This window comes from Anopheles coustani, chromosome 2 (genome assembly GCF_943734705.1).
Source record: "Anopheles coustani chromosome 2, idAnoCousDA_361_x.2, whole genome shotgun sequence".
NCBI lineage: Eukaryota > Metazoa > Arthropoda > Insecta > Diptera > Culicidae > Anopheles > Anopheles coustani.
In genome coordinates, this window is record NC_071289.1 from 82,267,239 (window position 1) to 82,286,167 (window position 18,929).

At 45.3% G+C, this 18,929-nt stretch overlaps 1 protein-coding gene across 7 annotated transcripts in view; it reads left to right on the forward strand.

Annotated features, from left to right (window-relative positions):
* Positions 1-18,929, forward strand: part of LOC131266460 (cAMP-dependent protein kinase type II regulatory subunit) — a 42,683-nt gene that overhangs the window by 18,047 nt on the left and 5,707 nt on the right. For 6 of the 7 annotated variants that reach the window (XM_058268998.1, XM_058268996.1, XM_058269000.1 and 3 more), the window contains 6 exons: positions 14,174-14,355; positions 16,110-16,210; positions 16,300-16,401; positions 16,533-16,680; positions 16,815-16,890; positions 17,069-17,251. In XM_058268998.1, the coding sequence (XP_058124981.1) occupies positions 14,174-14,355; positions 16,110-16,210; positions 16,300-16,401; positions 16,533-16,680; positions 16,815-16,890; positions 17,069-17,251 (792 nt within the window). Of the gene's footprint in view, positions 1-14,173; positions 14,356-16,109; positions 16,211-16,299; positions 16,402-16,532; positions 16,681-16,814; positions 16,891-17,068; positions 17,252-17,910; positions 18,087-18,929 lie in introns of those variants that run through there. The other variant, XM_058268995.1, reaches the window with a different exon arrangement.

Here is an 18,929-nt window from a genome sequence, read left to right on the forward strand (position 1 = left end):
GTCTTCGTCCCTTCGTGCGCGGTATCCTATGCACACTGGTGTGTGCCCTCGATTGCTGGCGTGATATATTACTGCCTAATCGCCACTATCGGGTGGAAGTCATTTTTTAACCTTCGTCCCTCAGCGCTACTACTCTGGTGCTCGAACGTTCTCGGTTATTCAGGACGCGTACTGCCCTGAAGAGGGGGAGGTGACGGTGGGAAAGGGAGACCCAACCGTGCGAAACCTAAACTGATCTACTCCGATCCGATAGCAATAAACGGAAGCCGTCTGCCGAAGTTCAGACGTTGCGCGTTGCATTGAATGAAGTTGCGGAAGGACAACAAAAAAAAAGGGGGGGGGGGGGGGGGGGGGGCAAAAAAAAGTTAATAGAGGAGAGCAAAACAGAATCGAACCAGGGAGGAAGGTTTCACTTAATGATGCTGGTGATGAAGATTGATGAATCTATTTGTCACCGGGGGCCGCCGGGTAGGCCAACGTTGGCTCCTTGGCTCTCTTGGTCTGGCCGGCCTCCTCGCACACATTGACAGGTATCGGCGGCGACGACACGGTCCGCATATTAAGATGTTATTAAATTACGGAGAATATTTCTTTTATTCAATCACAAATCGAACGATATTGCTTTTATCTGTACTGGTTTTTTCCCTCTTTCTTCGGGCTTGAATTTTAAATGGCGCGAGTTTTGAATCCAATTTTGCCTTCCCAAATCACAGTCCCGGTGACAGAGGTGTCAGATTGTTTTTTAAGTTTGACTTTTGTACTTACGGGAATGTATGGCTAAGGTATATTGGGCTATTGGATTTTAAGATGGATGATTCTTTGAACAACAGATTAACTAGGTCCAAAAAGTCGGTGAAATGGGAATAGAGTGGATGCACAACATCCGATTTAGATTCATGAATCTGAATGACTCTTTGCATCGTTTTGCAGATTCATGAATCTTAATGAATCATAAATGTTAAAAGAAGAGAACAGTAAAGCCCGAAAAAGTGCAAAACATGGGAAGAGAGGCTCCTTTTTTTTTTTTAGTCGCTTGATGCACGTCAATGAATGAATCATGGAGATTCGTGAAAGATTCGTATGAATGAACCTCACCTGATAACAGCATAACACGATAAGGAACGACCCTTCCATCAAAGAATCATGAAGATTTTCTAAAGATTCAACCGAGAAAGCCCGGGATTAGGCCTAACCGTAGGGAGGAAATGCCCTAAGAACAAAAAAGTCTGTTAGAGCATGTTGGCTCTAACAATACGGTCCGTCATACCTCAATAAATAATAATAATAATTATCTAAAGATTCATAAAAGATAAATGAAAATTCATGCATGCGTTACGGAAGTTTGATGAATGTTTTGAGGTTCTAATTCTCTTTCCCTAATGAAGCTTGAATGAACGATTCGTATGAATGAATCTCGTCAAAAGATTCATAAGGGATAACTTAAGTTCATGTTTCAATTTAAAAGATTCTTTGATTGAAAACCACCCGATCGACTTAATACTATTTGGCATAATGATCGCTCGCAGCTTATTGTTATTGATTCACAGAGGTCGAATGAGCCTCTGGTACAAGGCTTCTTCTGACGATTAACATCTGTGTTCACCGTAGTCTTTGCAGTCATGCTATCGCACCATCGCATCGTGCTCTGGTAAAAGGCCGTCTCGAAATACGCGAAGAAAAGTCGCGTGTCTGGTTCGTTCGAGAGCCGTTCCTTTTGGTCACACGACGACCGCAAGCGATGCAGTGCCTGCAGAAGGTGCGTGCGGAGCTGTACGTGGCCCGATTTGGTCATGCGATGTGCAAATGTGCGTACCGGGGGTGCCGTACGGGTGGACGTCCGATCTGCAGTACCGGTTTTTCAAGCACCGTCGCTGCTGCAGCAAACCCATTTGCAGCACTTTTTCGCGAGTGTGTCTTTTGGTGGTGGGGGTGTTCGTGGGACGACCCCCGAGGGGGACGGTGGTTGTTTGTTGGAAAATCAACGAGCGACGAGATGCAAGCGCACGATGCAGTTTCGATGTGCGATCGCATCGAAGGAAACTCGACGAAAGGTTGGCCGGTTGTTCGCATCGGATAGCAAAATGAATAAATTACCGAGCGTGACTTCAAGCGATCTGGTCGTGTGACGAACCGGGTAGACCAGGGTTCACCAAATGTTTTCTTTAATGTAGTTATAAGGTATAAGAAATGAAATAAGTGCGAAAAGTGCACTTGGCCGGGACACTTTATGATAAAATGTCCTTTTTATTCTTTTCTTGTTTATGGATGATCGTCGAAAGGAGGATTGCAAATTTATTTGAATAATATCTGAATCTGCATCTGTACGGCATATTGAAAATTCATTTTTATGAATAATATTTCTCGCGTTTTGCACGGATATCTTAAGAATATCTTGTTGATTGCTTGGTTTGTAAAATTAATCAATTGTTTCTAAAACAGTGTTGAATGATTATGTCACATTGATATCAGAGCAAGCTCAACCCAGTTTTGTGTGGTTAATTTCTGCACGCCTAGTTTGCCAACCCCTGGCTGCTTGCCCTTCGTGCCGGTTGTTGTAACGACTCGCCCGACGGCAGGAACGCTGTAAGTAAGTTGTTTGCGCTTTCTGGTCAATCGCGTTGTGCCTCGGGAGTTGTGCGCGCAGATTGTTATCCACAACCTTTTACGCAATTTGTCTTGTCTTGGTGTCAAAGAGCGTATTGGAATACAAATCGGTGGCTACAGCGATTGTAACTTTGCTACTCATATTCCCAGCCGGCTCGTATGTCTCGTAGGCAATATTCTTAGAAGCCTTCAGAAGTAGTGGGCTGAAAAAACTCCAAACTCCATAACACATGTGTTTTGTAAGGACGTTTGCTAATTTCGCGAAATTGTATCCGGGGAAGAAATTTCCTTTCTCGGTCGTCCCTTCCCGATGACATCCGCCTGACGAAGAAGATAGGAAAGCATGCAGACAACCAACGTCGTCGGGTAACGGTCGGACGAGGGTTCAATGAGATATATATATTGAATATTTCAGATAATCAATATATTTACCTTGCGCGATACATTTTTAACATTTCCCAACCGTGGAAAGAGGGGGGCGATGCTCGACTGAAACCGGAACGCGTGGGAGTATCTTTGGATGGGTGATATGAGGAAGAGAGATAAGAAACGTACGGGGTTGTCAAATCAGACGATTGAGTTTGATTCGATGTGAAGCGGGTTCTGCGTGGCTGAGTGTCGGTCTTTTATTTTTCCTCGTCGTCCTTCTCAACCTTCAATTGCCGTATACTTGGGATGTTTGTTTGTGTATAAGATGCTACCTTTCGGTTCATGACAACCACCAGTTTGTGAATGAATACATAGGAGCGGAGAACGGCTGATAGCATATCGTTGCCTCCGAAGACAGCAGTTACATAATCCTTTCGGAACATCTTTGAGGTGTTTGCAAGGGGTTATTTATACGAAGAAGTTTTTCCCTCTTCAGCACACAAATTATGTTCTCACGGCTGAACTTGAACTGAGTGGCAGAAATTCACTGCCCTGAACCTCTGGCGTTGAAGTAGATGATGAAGCTGAAGATGACGATGTGAAAATGATTCGAGCGGACGGGTGCGAAAGTGTTGGAGAAAAGTATCCTCATTTCACCCACCGCATCCAGCCTCTTCGTTGGCATTGCTTTCGGCGATAGCCCGGTCCCAATTCGTCCTTTTTCGACTCTCTCATGCTTCCACCAGCCTTCACCGATCCCTTTGCTACGTTGTGCAATTCGTCATCGTTGCCATGATTGATGGTGGCGGCGCGTACGGGAAAAGGAGCCTTTTTCGGGGAATTTGGGTAAAAAAGTTGCCAAGTCAATGGTCGGGCGGGCGGGCCCTCTACTTGTTGCATATTGAATATGGGTATCATTACCGTATAATGTCACGGGTATTAGGCCGGCGAGCGGTGTCGGGTGGAGAGCAACATATGAAAGATTTGTTTGCTATGCTATTGCCGATGTATGTCGTAAGGTGTCTTCCGCGAATCTCGTGTCCGTGTTTGTCTTTTGCCAAGGCACCGTTATCGGAGACATTTGATCACGCTGGCGCTATCGTGTTTGGATAAATAAGGCAAATTTACTTCCGACATTCGGTTGAGAGAGAGGAAGCAGAGGGGGAGGGGTCACACGTAACGATGGGGTGACCTCTCCCATCCACCTACCGGTAGTAAACGGTTCCCGGTGCGACACTGGTATCGGTGCGACAGTATAGCCCAGTATTTAAGTGGCCATCAAATCAGGGAACGTACTTCAGTAGTTTCAGTAGACTGAACCAGCATGAGCTCCTCCGGAACGACCGTTAGTAGATGCTCGTTCAGCTAGCAATAAACTTCTTCTCTCCATTCACTTTGATGGGAAGCTCCCGATGTTTGTGTGTGTGTATCACCACCCACGCCCCCCGTTTTGCGAAACCGGCGTGAGGTCAAATTTGTGCCGCCCTTAAGTGAAGAGCAAACTGTGGCAGTAAAGGAGAGTGTACCGTGCGCTGACCGTTACCGGGCGGTGTAGAAAGTTTAATTACCCCAAAAATGGACGGCTCCGGCATCGAGACCCCGGCCTACGCGCAACATCCGACGCTCGGTTGGTCCACTTCAAACGAACTCGTCGCCGAATCGGGACCGAGGGTGGAGAGTGCCGCGGAAGAGAGGATGGTTCACTCGGGCTGCCACATCCTGGACACTGTTGGGGAGTGCTTTTTTTCCTATAAGGTTGTTTGTCCATTTCTGGTGCACCTCTCTTTTTTTTACCACCGTGAGAGAGTCCATCTAAAGCGGCAGTTCAAATGGCGAAAAAAGTACCTACTGTCATAATTGAACTTTATGCAGTCTTTTCGCCTATTAATAGAAGTAAGTCCGTTGCTGAATATAGGATCCCACCTACAACTGCGCTTACATCGACCCGACCAAACGTTTCTTGACGTTCGCACCATATTCAGTTAACTGATGTTTGGAAAATAAGGCAGGACCGAAAAGAGGAGATGTTGAATGAAATTAAAGAGATGCCAAAGTTCAACTGCGTCTGGGTTTGTCAGATGCAAACGGTGATTATTATTAGGTATCAGTTATACTTCGATCAAGCTTTTGCACGTGACTAAACCTTATAGCAGGACGAACTACGAGGTCCAGAAAAGGGAAAAAGGGGTTAGTTTTATTGTGTCAGGGGTTACAGACCAGTGTTATCACTGCAGAACTGCACGAAGCAAACGGGTCTTCCTACGTCGAGTTCTGAGCTCATGCAAGGATCCACGATACAAGTGCGGGGGCTCAATGTTTTCCCCTGGTGGGGTTCATCTACCAAATACCCATTGAAGCATGTAAGCATGTAAGTCCTTAACATCCTAATCGTGCGGTTCATTTTTCCGTATACCAGGGGGTTTGCGGTTCATTTTTCCGTATACTGAGGCGAGGCGCCAACTCGGCTCGCTTATTCGGACCACTTCTAAAGGACACCACCATCCAGAAAACGACAACTTACATCTGTGTGCTGTGGTGTGTTGGGAGGTCCAGGTCCACGACGCGCCCGGGGATGGGCAAAGTGTAGCGAAGCGAAGAATTTAATATTTTCCATCTCATGTTGTGTACCGTGCCGCCAACCTTTCATCCACTTTGTGTTGGAGCGCTTTTTTCTCGCTCCACTGACCAATAGCTACACCCTGCGCCGGGCACACCCGCGCCCACTTCTCTCGTCAGCCCGCGGAGAGAGATGGCGGCGGTTCCCTTTTTGACCATTTGGGGTTGTAGGTCGAGAGCAGCGCGCCATCGAGTCGTGCCATTTCGTTCGTAGCAACAGGCTGAGGACTTGGTTCATCTGCGCTAGGGGAACTAGGAGCACCAACACGGATGACTACTGGAGCGAGAGTTCCCCTAGCATCCCGTTTTGCCTCGGGCGAAATATTGATTTCTATACACGATGTGTTGTTCCCATATATCCCATCCCGTCATCCGATGTCCACTGAGCTCGTCGTGGGGATGCTGTGTGTTCCCGTTGTTCCGTCCAACAATTACCAACTCCATACGGGGACAATGCTCGTCCCGCGCATACCTTCCCCGTCGTTCGCGTACCGTCGTTCCTAAGCAGACACAATGTTTTGTACCGGGGGACTGGACGCGCCGATCGGCGAGGGCCATGAGGTCAGCTCGTCACATTCCACCCGTGTGTCCTCGTCGATGTGACAAGTAGGAGTTGAGGTTGAAGTGAGTCGATGCAAAAAGATCGACTTCTTGCCACGGCCCGAACCAGTCGTCCGGTGGTGCTTGGAGCGATCGGATCGTGTCACGTCGTAAAGTCGGCATCTCCCGTTCGGGCGCCACCGTTTTCTCGAGGTTGGAAAGAAATATATTATTGAAATCGAACGAAAGCGGAAAAATTGAACACATTTTATTTCCATCGATTTTCGTTTTCGCATTCACTCCTGGCTCGGTCGGTTAATGATCGCATTCGTAGACGCGTGGACGCGACCAAAGTGCAGCACGTGGGCGGCGGCGGCGTGTCATGGTGTTGGCTTGGAGTGGTTTAGGTGTTTGGTGGGCTTGTCCACGATGTGCCATTCGCCGCATCCCGCCCGGATACCAAAATCGCCAGTGCGCGACCGCTTTTGACTTTCGGTGTGTTCGTTCGTGATTCCATTCCCGGTGCTGTGGATGTAGGCAGAGCCGGTCCTTTAAAGGCAATGGTGGGCAAAAAATCGAACAACGAGTTTTTGCATTGTGTTCCGATGCGTTGTCGGGTTTTTGTTCTGCCACACAGCGTAGGTGACGATGATGGTTGGCACATGGTCCGTTGTCTCGCAGCTGTGATTCAAGTGTCATCGGCATTGCATTGTGTGTTTGCTGCAAGTGCAGAAGTACCGCTTACACAGCAGTGTTAGTTGATTGATGCAGTTGCATCCCTCGGCAGTCGCTTGGTGGAATCTAATGAAGCGAGTGTGTGACCAGTGAGTGATGCTTGATGGAGTGCCAACTTGATAGTGCTGATACTTTTTCCTTCAATGGGATTATTTTGTAATTAAAAGTGAAATATTTGCTCTAGTATTAAGGATCATGTTCGATATGCCCAAGAAATGTCTATAAAATAAGCCTTTTTTTATTGTTTTGACTCCTGCCTCTACAAGACACTCTTTCCATCCTACTTTTCAAACACAATAATGCAGATAATAGTTTGAATGTACAAATGGAAAGACGGTGGCGATTGTTTGGGCGTTTCTTGCACAAGAAAACGCGAGGTGAGATTGATCTTTTTCCCGATTAGTGTAGGGAGCAACAACACTTCCCGCAACGTTTGATTTAGCTACACTATCATCTAGCACCACTTGCATTAATGAAAAACGCTTCAGAGCACACCGGTGGAGGAGTAGAATCGATAAATTTCAATATTTTGATCAGTAGTTTCACCATATATTTGAAAGTATAAAAAGATGTGTTCACATTGTGTGGCAAGCAGGTGATTAAACAGTCTTTCTAATCCTTCATCATCGATGTGTCATCGCGTGCATAATGGGTGATCTAAAGTGGTTCGCGGGTATCTGGAAGGCATTTATTTGCAGAAGCAGCTATCGATGGTTTCGTTTTGGAGTGGTTTCATTTTTTGCCATAGCGTGCCATAAATAGTTTCACTTCCACTCTTCAGCCCGTTTTAATCGCGTCTTGGAAACGCTGGATCCAGCCATAGACCTTACACCCGTGCGTTTATTGGTGTAATTCATCGTACTTTAGTTGTGTGTTTGGCTGTGTGTTTTTCTAATGCTAGCAATAAGCTCGGTGTGGTTGGTGTTGATCCTGGTGAAGGACAATTAGCCGTTGTTCGAATGGAAGTGGTGTAAAGTTGCACTTGAAAAAGGGGTGTTTGTGCGACGGTTGCGCAAGTCGTGAAGTTATTTTGCTCCACCCTCCTCCTACCCTTTCAATCTCCCCCGTCGTCGGCTAATCTCAATCCAACCATCCTTCGGCATCTCGCTCGGTGGCATCGCGGATAGAAGCAATTAGGAGTGTAGCACTAGCACACACCACCACCACCACCACCCCCACCTCGGCACCAGCACCAAGGCACTGGCAAGAATTATGGCAGTACAGACACAGAACTACGACGTCCTCTCTTCGGTGAATGGTAAGGAAAATGGGGGGGGGGGGGGGGGGGGGGGGAGAGGGAGGTAGTGCCGTGCCGAAAGAACTGTTGCTTGCAAACGGCCAGGGTGTGTTTCGCTGGTCTAATCGCTCGATAAGTGCAGCAATTTCGCTCGATTCTACAGCACCTTTTCCTCACCTTGGCAATTAACATTTAACAACCGGGCAATTGTGGTGCTTCCGAAGATTTAGTTGGTCATTTACGAGTCGCCAAGGGAAAGAAAAGAGGGAGAGAGAGAAAGGGTTCTGGAAGTTCGTAATGTTCGGTTTGTTTTCGTTAATTGATTAACCTGCCGACAGTTTATGGCGACCAGGAACAAGTGTCCTTTTAGATTATTTACGTCAGTGTCTTAACGTTAAGGTTTTTAAAACATTTAAACTCTTGGCCTTGTTTTTGGCGGCGTTGAATTCGTTTTGGTTTGAGGTTGTTCTCTTTATTTCTCCACCACATCCCCTTCAGTTAGTTTGAAACACATTGTAGGGTTTATCGGAACAATGCTATCGACCGAAAAGTACACGACGAATCTTATCACTGGTGTGTATTGAATTAGTTACATTGCGATGATGGTACGAGATACGGCTTAACAAACCTCTTCCATCGCGGGACAGATAGCGAACGCCGTCCGGTCCTCGGTGCGGAGGTGCCAATGCTTTTACAATGTCGCACACCACCTGACATCGCCACCGATATGGATCGGCTGCTAGAACTAGGAAGTCACCCATCCGCCTTCCCGTCTCCGGGGTCTGCAAGTTTTTCTTAATTTTTATCCCCACAACCACCTGCCCCCTCCCGGCGGGGGTCACTGTAAATATTTGCGATAACGGGCCGAGCGGTCGTGATAGCGCCACGGTTGGTAGTATACTTATGTACTTTCGGCTGTCATGGACACTACCGTTCTGATTCGGGGTGCGTAAATTGAGCCCCGAATGGCAGAGGTGGGAGGGGGATTTTTTTTTTTTTTTTTGTAACTGGCAATCAATTTTTTATCCGACCAGAAGTTCGGGAGAGAGGGGACGGGGGCTAGGAGTTTCCCGTGCCCACCCGGGGCTGATGTTTGATAAGGTTTCGACAATGTGTAAATATTGACACGAGGGTGACAAACGGGGGCGAGGGAAGCTCGGGAAAGTCCTACGGGACCGGGGGAAGGGGCTGTAAAAGGGTGCTTATTAAGTGGTATCAGATAACCGTGCCTCGCAACGATAATTGTATTTGCCAGCACACGCCAGCGATAACAATCAATCGGTTGGTAAGTCTCCGGTGTGCCCGAACCGGCCGGCTGTTGTTTTCGGCCGGACTTTTTGGACGACAGAGCATAACATTTGATGTTTGTTTGAAGAAGCTGGAACTGCTTTGGTGGCACTGTTTGCCATGGACAGGCTGCGGGGGAGGTGAAAATGAACTTTTTCATGTGTTTCATAGTGGAATGTTAAATTAACCCAACAGTCACCATCGACTTTGATTAACTTACTGATTACTCGCTTAAATGGCTGACGATGGAGGAGTAGCAATTTAATTCATAACGACTTAAATGTTATGATATTTTGCGTTGCTTCTGAGAGTCACATCAAATTTCATTTTAACATTAGAATGCAAATATTTGTTATGTTGACCGCAATACAATTTTCAGTTTTAGTGTCTCAAAAAATGCTGAATATGTTTGCAAAACCAAACAAAGCTTTTTTTAACAACTGAAGCTATGTCTAAAAAAAACTTCAAATTTTTCTGTTCTTCCAGTTTCGAGAATTAAATTGACCACCTTCTTCTTGGCCTAACGAATATCTCGTACAAGGGAGGGTCCAGTCTCGGTTGGGATTCGAACCTACGCCGTCGAGGTGGTGAGCCCCGGCGCTTATGGGCTCAAATGACCACCTCTAGAATGCTTTTTAGCGGCCATTTTGACCGCTCTTTTTAACACGCTATTATTTTCTCATTTTGGGAGATTTTTCAATTTAATGAACAGCAGCTTTTTGGTATATTTGTTGATTATCTCCATCATTCCGCTAGGTCGGTGTAAAGAACAAAAGATCAAATTTGAGTTTTTCAACTTTTTTGTTTTCAAAATGTATAATATAAATCCAGTAAAAAGTGTACGCTAGAAATTCAATACATTAAGCAACATTTAAAAATTGATTTGTAATGCTTGTATTATTTCAATCGAGTATAAGACGTCCATTTTCGAGATTCTTGTAGAACTTGTGGATGCAATATCTCTGCCAGTAAAACCTGCTGGATAGTTGTTGTTGCTGTCTCAAGTTCTTTCTTTTAATAGTTAGAAAAGTAAATAACAAACCAGATACAAGTAATCGACAAACCTGTTTAAAGTAGATCAATTTGATTTTTGTTGTAAATTTAAAGATCTCGTTACCTTACAAATTTACGTAGAATATGCTTTCATTCATTTTTGATATTCTCGTCTGTTTACTCTAACGTCAGTTTATAGTGACGATAGAAAAATCATCATTATCGCAATCTCTACTCAGAGAGGTAATCTCCAGCATTATGCTGGTATGTTCATCATGAGCACTGCCCATTGAACCGTTCGGGTTTATCATCTGCAGTCCTCTCAGTGGTTCACATACGGTCGGTTTGCCCAAATGTACCATCGATGTACGAGCGCATTTTCGTTGCATATTTCGCTCATTAGAGGATTTCCGTGGAAACCACCCACCCGGAGCGGAATGTTACAATCCGTGCCAAGGTGGTGCATTGAAGTATGCCAACCAATTCGCAGAACGACTCTGTTCACTAGGCTGCCTTCGCTCCCCCGGAGGGGGGGGAAGATAATTTTGGCCCAGATCGAATCGATGACGTGTGAAGCAAATTTGGAGAGATCCATTCCGGTCGATTAGATAACCCTGGTGTAATCTGGCCATCCTAACCCTCCCCGCTGGAGCTGGTGCTTCCCACTCCCCCCGGCCATGGCAACCGTGAAGGAATATCGAGCCAAGTGTGTTCGATAAACGCGCACACTACTAGTTCAGTTCCGGAGATGGTGGGAACCACGGGGAGAGGGGTTCGGTACCGCGAAATTACGTTCATTCACTTGAATTAGTACGAACATTTCAATTATCGCCCCACGACAAGGGCCACCAGTGCGCAACGCGATGCAACAATCGGGAGAGTGTTTGTTCGTAGCCAACCATCCGAACCGGCACCGTTTGCGTTCGCATGTTTGGATGCTGCATGTGCCCCCCGCCCCCACAGCTCCCTTCCGGTCGATCCAGTCGGCCGAGGGCGTCGCGTTGGTGTCGCTTCGGTGTGGGATTGGGCTCTCCCGACACGACCACACCTTCTCCACCTTGACGGCGATGGTAGGAGGGGGACCGTGACCGTTCTCCCACTTCGTCTCCCACGTTCGTAGTGATTTGCCTTAATTGCTGTGCATTTTGAGCAGTTAACAGATTTTAAATTTAGATAAAGTGTTCGTACGCGGATGCAAAGGTGGCAGACTCTAGGGCAGCTTGCATTGAGCGAGCGAACACACACACACACACACACACACACACACACACGAGTTCGGCCGACGGCTGGTGGGCATGGGAAAACCTTGGCGGCACTCTAGGTCTTTTCCATTGCCGTTCGCTAATAGTACGATGCAGTGGTGCATTTTGAGAACCGACTGGGCTGATCATCTTCCCAGAACTGGTGGGTGTTGCAAAATGTTTGCCCTTTTGCTGCAACAGGCACACGAAGGGAGAGGCAGGGCAAATGTTCTCGTCATCGTTTCGGTGCAGAAGAACTAGCTCGGGTAATCAATCAATCAGGTGCATGAGATTTCAATTTTGATCATTGTTTGTAACTAGCTAATGGACATTCAGGGCAGTGCAAGGTGTTGTTGTGTCTATCTTTGCACACCTAATTAAGGATTAAAATTTACAACACGTTGTACCTGGTTTCGTGTAATACCTAGTTTCGGTGAATAAAGCTTTAAAAGGATCCAAAAATAGAGATCAAAATTTAATAGGAACATAATAGAAAACTAAGCATCGTTAGCTTAGTTAAAATGTATTTAAATCTGCCAGAAATATTTTTCGAGATGCCCAAACCAAAGTCAAATGTAAGCTATTAATGCCTCTACTATACTGGAACAACATGTTTGTGTTGAAGGTGTTAGAAGCTGATCTTCATGTTTTACAAGCGCCCTTGTAAAATGTTGGAGCGAATGTGATATCAGATAAAAATAGATTTGTAGTTTTGGTATACGAACCGAAGGCAATACTATTGTTTTACAAGTGTAATATTGTTTTTAAGTGTAATGCATTCAAAAATTATGCATTCAATTATTATGTGTTATTAATTACAGAAAATATAATTACCTATCCTTTCTTTTATTTATTTAAGATTATTTGCATGTTGCCGATTGGTATGTGAGAAGTATATACTATTGGCATAGGAATAAATTAAAACGAATAAAACGAATATTCAAAGGAATTTCAACCGTTTGCTAAGTTATTATTTTTACGTTGGAAACAAACCGATTAATGACTGCTAGCTAGAAACAGCATAATCGTGCGGAAATATTTTCCCACAGCCCTGAACACAAACCAGCTTTAGATCAACTACATATGTTTGATGTTGCATCGAGCGTACGGTACGTGCATCGTACCTCCCGGTTGGTGTATGGCTCTCGCCTCAAGCCTAGGCTGGATGGCTCGTCGTGTGTGTTACGACGAAGTATCCTTGCACCATAATTAATTCACCAGCAAACGAGCGAAAAACTCCGATGTCGCTTGCCACGGATGACGGTAATCTGCATGCCCGGACTACGCTTCCCATTAGCAGCGTTGGCTTACAAAAGATTGAGTGTCTGACTTTATGGAATGGAAGGGTTGTGCGCTTAGGGAGGAGGAGGAGAGGGGGTTGGATGAGATGACGGAAAAAGAGACGGCGTTTCTTTTGCTTTTCAGGCGATCCGCATTGTCCTCCGGCGGTTGGGGTCTGGTCGGGATTAGTCAACTTCCACGCAAAATGAGGTGGATCTTTTCCCCCTGGTTACGGTTTTCGGTGGGTGTGGTGGTGGTTTTCCGTGTGGATCCGTGTTGGATGTTAAAGGAGCAACACTCGACCGAGTGTGCCTCGTGTCGTTTGTTACGCAGTCGGGTGTTTGTTACCCGCCAGGACCAGCGAAATGTGGCGTGAAGAAAAGGATGTAATGTTGAACTGAGCTCACCGGGGGTGGGGGGAGATAAAGCAACAGCTGGGTATTACCACCCTAGCACGATGCGCTGGTGGCGTGGAACAAAGGAAATGAAAATTTATGCTTCACTTTGCTTTGCGACCATCTCGGGACAGCACGGTGCGCTGGATTACTGCTGGCCTTCCGCTGCTCGTTAGGGACGACGGATACTTCTGCAAACATCACAGACGGTTCGCGCTGGAGTGTCCCCCTACTCTCGAGTCCCCCGCCCGACAGGAGGCTGGAGTGTATTGTACCGTTCGGGTGTGATTATACTTGGCAAGAGGCAAAAAAGTTGTGTACCACAATCAACAATTTGTTAGGGTACAAACGACGACGACGGGGCCTGTCGCGCGCACAAGCGTTCCGGGCGTTCCACCGACGAGGGTAACAGATAAAAGTATTATACAATCTGCAACGCCGTATTTAATTGCCTGACATATACGATGAATCAGTGTTATTATTGTTAATCTTCTGTCACCGCATTGCGAGTGAGTCATGAGATTCCCCGGGACGTATCGCGGTTAAAAAAGCCCGCAGTATTTGCGTGCACCCGGATGGCCAAGGATGGTGTAACCCGTCCAGTGGCCCAGAGTGCTTGGAAGGATTTTGGGTGTCGAAGCGGAAGATAATTTTTGTTTGTTACCTGTGGAACGTGTAGGTTTTGGTAATATGACGCGCGTCAAACGTTCTGTTCCGTGGGCGAGAATTCGCGCCTCACCACATCACGAACTCAAACTAATGGGTATTATGGGCTTTTCAACTTGGGATGTCGTTTCAAACAGTCGACTGTTGTCGATTTTATTGGACTAATATTTGTTTAAATTTACTATAACATTCTAATTCTTTCTTCCCAGAGCCTATGGTGAACCGGTACGCGTCGCGCAGGAAATCCGTTTTCGCCGAAACGTACGATCCTGAGAATGACGACGAGGACGAGGGTGCGCGGGCCATCTTCCCCAAAACGGACGAGCAGCGAGCCCGGTTGTGTGATTCAGTCAAAAATATTCTCCTTTTCCGATCGCTGGACAAAGAACAGGTAAGTTTCTGGCGAGAGATTTTCCGACGCTACGAATGGGTTTATGTTTTAGCTTTCCGTCCACGGGCACATGCTTGTCCTCAGGGAAAGGATTGTGGTTTCGCTATCCTCATCTATTGACAAAGTAAACGTAGGTTATATTACAGTTCACAGCGGTTTTTCAAAATCTTATACAAAAAGAAAACAAAAACTGACAAACTAGCGGTGCTATTAACGGTAACATGTTCCTGGGGGTCCGCGATAGTCGAGTGGTAGCATCGGTTAGGAAAACGGCCCAGGAGCACCTATACTCACCACCTCGACAGCGTGGGTTCCAATCCCAATCGAGAACGGACCCTCCCCTGTACGAGAGGACTGACGTACACAAAGGGTAAAAGTCTCGTAAGCCCTTAAAGGGCTGGCATGACCAACAAGATCGTTACGCCAAGAAGAATGTGCCTGATGCAGGCGGATTTTTATTAACTTAAATTAAATTAATAATTAAATATGTTGTGTAAGTTTTGATTTTGGGCTAGCCTAAATGATAAAGATGTCGTTTACTCAGAATGACCTAAATAATTTGTTTCATGGATTTCTATGGTAAATCTGCAGATTGTAGATTTCTCATCGTGTAATTTCACTTTAGTCAATTCAATATTCAATGTTTTTACAGTCTGACTGATCAGTTCATTCTCAGTATAATTTCTTGTGAACCATTTGTTCATCCCGAATGTCCTTGAAAGTACGCACTTCAACGAGGTAAACACGAAGGTGTTTCCTATCAAAAAGATGTCTATAAACTAAACCAACAAAACGATTTTATCCACCGCTCTTTGATAGTTTTGTCTTTGCAAATCTTGGTTGAAACTTTCAGTAAACTACAAAGCCAACTTTCGCACTAACCATAACCTTGCGCGGGTTACGAGGCTTAGTGGGGCGATTACGAGTGGAATATGTATGGCCAAAGTTTTATTACGCCCTGGTGGCTGAGATGCCCCCGTGGTAGAACCAGCGGTGGTGGGCTGCGGTGTCGATTCAACATGTATTGATTATCAAGTTGCGAGTCCGCGCTGTGACCGCTGTTCACCGCTCGTGCGGCAGGTGAAGAAATGAGATTCATAGGTGGCCGGATACACCAATCTTCGCTTTCTGTCCAGGGAGTTTTCTTTCGTGTCGGAAGTGGAGGAAACTTTTTCAATTACGATCTTTATTACTGTGGCCGCGCTGCAGTCAGTCGGGACGGTTTCTGAGTGCGCTGCTACAAGCGCTGATCGAATTTTATCTCCGATAGCACCCGTCCCGCCCCCGGGGCTATCTATCTGGCTACTAATGCTATCAGCGAGACGACTGTGTTTCCACATCTTGGCTCCGTCTTGGGATCCGGTCGGCCGGACGTCACCGAGTCTCGCCCCGTGTTACAAGATTGGCCAGCTTATAATGTATGCATTTTTAATGGACAAAGTTACCGTTCGCTGGGTGGCTAATGGAGTTTGTATGTCCGCCAGTGGCCTCGGCCGAGCTCCTAGCAGAACGCGAATTTATTGTCATCGAAAGTCGTTGCAGAGTTCCGTGTTTCTTGTTGCGAAACGACAGTTAGTTACTTTGGCCTCACGAACGAAACGGCGCGCGATGGTAATTTGCTTGATTATTAATAATTCGTTGCCAAACCAAGACATTCCCTCCGTCACCCCGACCAACTTTTCGCAAACAACAAGGTATAATTGATGTATGGCAATGGGTTTTTTTCTCTCTCTCGGTCCAATCGGTTTTTCCAGATGAACGAAGTTCTAGACGCCATGTTCGAAAAGATTGTCCAAGCAAAGGATTACATTATCAAGCAGGGCGATGATGGAGATAACTTTTACGTCATTGAGTCGTAAGTATTACTGCACCTCGCGCACGCACTGCATGATATATCGATGATGCCACGTGTATGATATCGAATACTTGTACACTTGTTCGCAGTGGAATCTACAATGCTTACGTGGGCGAAGATCAGAAGCACATACACACCTACGACAACAGGGGTAGCTTCGGCGAGCTGGCTCTTTTGTACAACATGCCAAGGTGCGTATCACAGAGACCGACCGACGACGAGACCGGCTCGTCCGCCTGTCGGTTGTGACGCCAGCTTCGTATAACTGTTGACGTTTTTGGTATCTCACAACTTTATTTCCCCACCATAACCATCTTTCCAGAGCGGCCACCATTCAGGCGGAAACGGATGGCAAACTGTGGGCGATGGATCGTCAAACATTCCGAAGAATTCTGCTGAAGTCCGCGTTCAGGAAACGGAAAATGTACGAAGCCCTGCTGGATGCTGTGCCGATGCTGAAAACGTTGCAGGTGAGTTTCTGGGAACTTTTTCTCGGCGGCCGACTGGGAAACGAAGGGAAAGTGATAGCCCTGATTACGCTGAATGGTGGTATTGATTTACATTCTATTGTGTTTTGCTGCAATTTATTTGTCTGTTTCTTTAGAACTACGAACGGATGAATCTGGCCGATGCTCTGATACCTCAAACATACGCCAAGGGCGACCGAATTATCAAACAAGGTTAGTTGGGTAGTGAAGGAAGTTAATTTACTGAAGTTGATCTGCCTTTCCAATGAACGGATCATGGGATAAAAATAAGTTCCTATGGAAAGATTCGCAAGCGCTTGAAGCATTTTCCTCTCGTTGCGTGTGGTTAGGATTTCAAAAACATAACACTATTCCTTTCTGCCTGTTTCAGGTGATGCTGCCGACGGCATGTACTTCATCGAAGACGGCAAGGTGTCCATCCGCATTCAGCAGGATGCGGGTGAGGTAGAAATATCCAATCTAGAGAAGGGAGGCTACTTTGGCGAGCTTGCCCTTGTGACACATAGGCCACGAGCTGCTTCCGCCTATGCCGTTGACAACGTGAAAGTGGCATGTGAGTATACGCGTGGTTGCTCATGTACACCCACATGCACATGATGCATCTTTAGAAACGCACCCATTTTGCTTGTCGCTAGTAAGTTTGAAGGCATGACATGTGTTATTAACGACAGCTTTATATGCTCGGCCTTTTTGTTGAGTTTAATAATTTCAGTGCTTTCAGTTATTGCCATTGGAATTATTTTTGTTTAATGATTTCCTTCTTCAATATTGGCTGTTTTTCATGTTCTTTCTATTACTATATACTTAATAATATTTTTCTTTTTTTCTCTGATGTTTTTGCATGATCGGTTTTGCTCACTTTACCTGGGTCGGTTTGTTTACATGTGTGAATCGTGTGTTTCAACATTCATCCGGAAAAAACGACTATTTCACTCAATAATCCTACATACACTCTCACAATTCGCTAAAACATTAAACATTCAAAACATTTGTTGATGATATTTCTCTTTGTTGTTGCTTCTTTTTTTTGTAACAACTTATTTCACGCACTCGAATGTTATACTAATCTAAATTGGTGGCCGTGTTTTCCGATACACGATACCATCATACGGCTCGGCGCACCGTTAATGTTCACGTGCGTAAATGTACGCCGTTCACTTGCTCTCGTGGGTTAAAAATATTCCCTCGATGCCACCGTTCATTTTGCCACAGTCTTAGAAACGGAGTGTTTTGAACGATTGCTAGGAAATTGCATCGATGTGCTACTTCGCAGCATGCAACACTATCGTTACATTGACGATGGTGTTTACGAAATGATTCGTGAAGCCTGCCAAAGGGCCTAAATTGGTTCGGTGTAAAATGTAAACATGGGTTTTCGAGTCTGTTGAAATAAAACTTCCATTATGGTACAATGTTCAACATATTCAGTGCCCACCACAATTTCAATGTTAGCACGACTAGTTTTAAAACCAACATACTATTAAGATGGACGTCCACCACTAACTAAAAATGTTCATGTTGTGATTCTGTTTTCATAGAAGATTGTAAACTCAAATGTAACAGTAACTGTAAGTTCAAACAGACTAAATTGTCCATTGAACAAACTAAACTAAATAAATAAATAAATAAATAAATAAATAAATAAATAAATAAAATGTTAGTTTATAAAAACTAATCATCACACTCTTATTAACACTAAAATGTATTCATATGACTTGACTTGCTGGCTTACAGTTAAGCTGTGTAATATGTTGCACTAAATGCAAATCTGCTCTCATTTGCTGAAAATGTTATGTCTAAATTTAATAAACCTAAAAGGCTTGCCACATGTGTTAACAGTTTTTCGCATCTATATTAAATCATTGTAAAGTGCTTTCTAACATGCGCTTGCGAACCATCCTCAGAAGGATGTGTGAATTTCATTCTGTTTTTTTGTTTTGGTTCTTTGTGGTTTGGCCACGTTATTGCCCGTAACCTTATTTGTCTCGCTACTCTCTACACTGCAACCAAATATGAAGTTATTGATTTTTCTCTTGAAAACGTTGGCCACATGCCATATGCTTGCAAACCTATAAAAGAAGCAGTTCATTGTTTTCTCTCAAACAACTTTTGCCGAACGGAACAGTGTGAAGTTACGTTTCATACAATCTTACTTACACGTTGATACATACACTTAAAAATTGCAAGATGCACACGACTAACGTTTGCACTGGTGTAACATTCATAGCGCC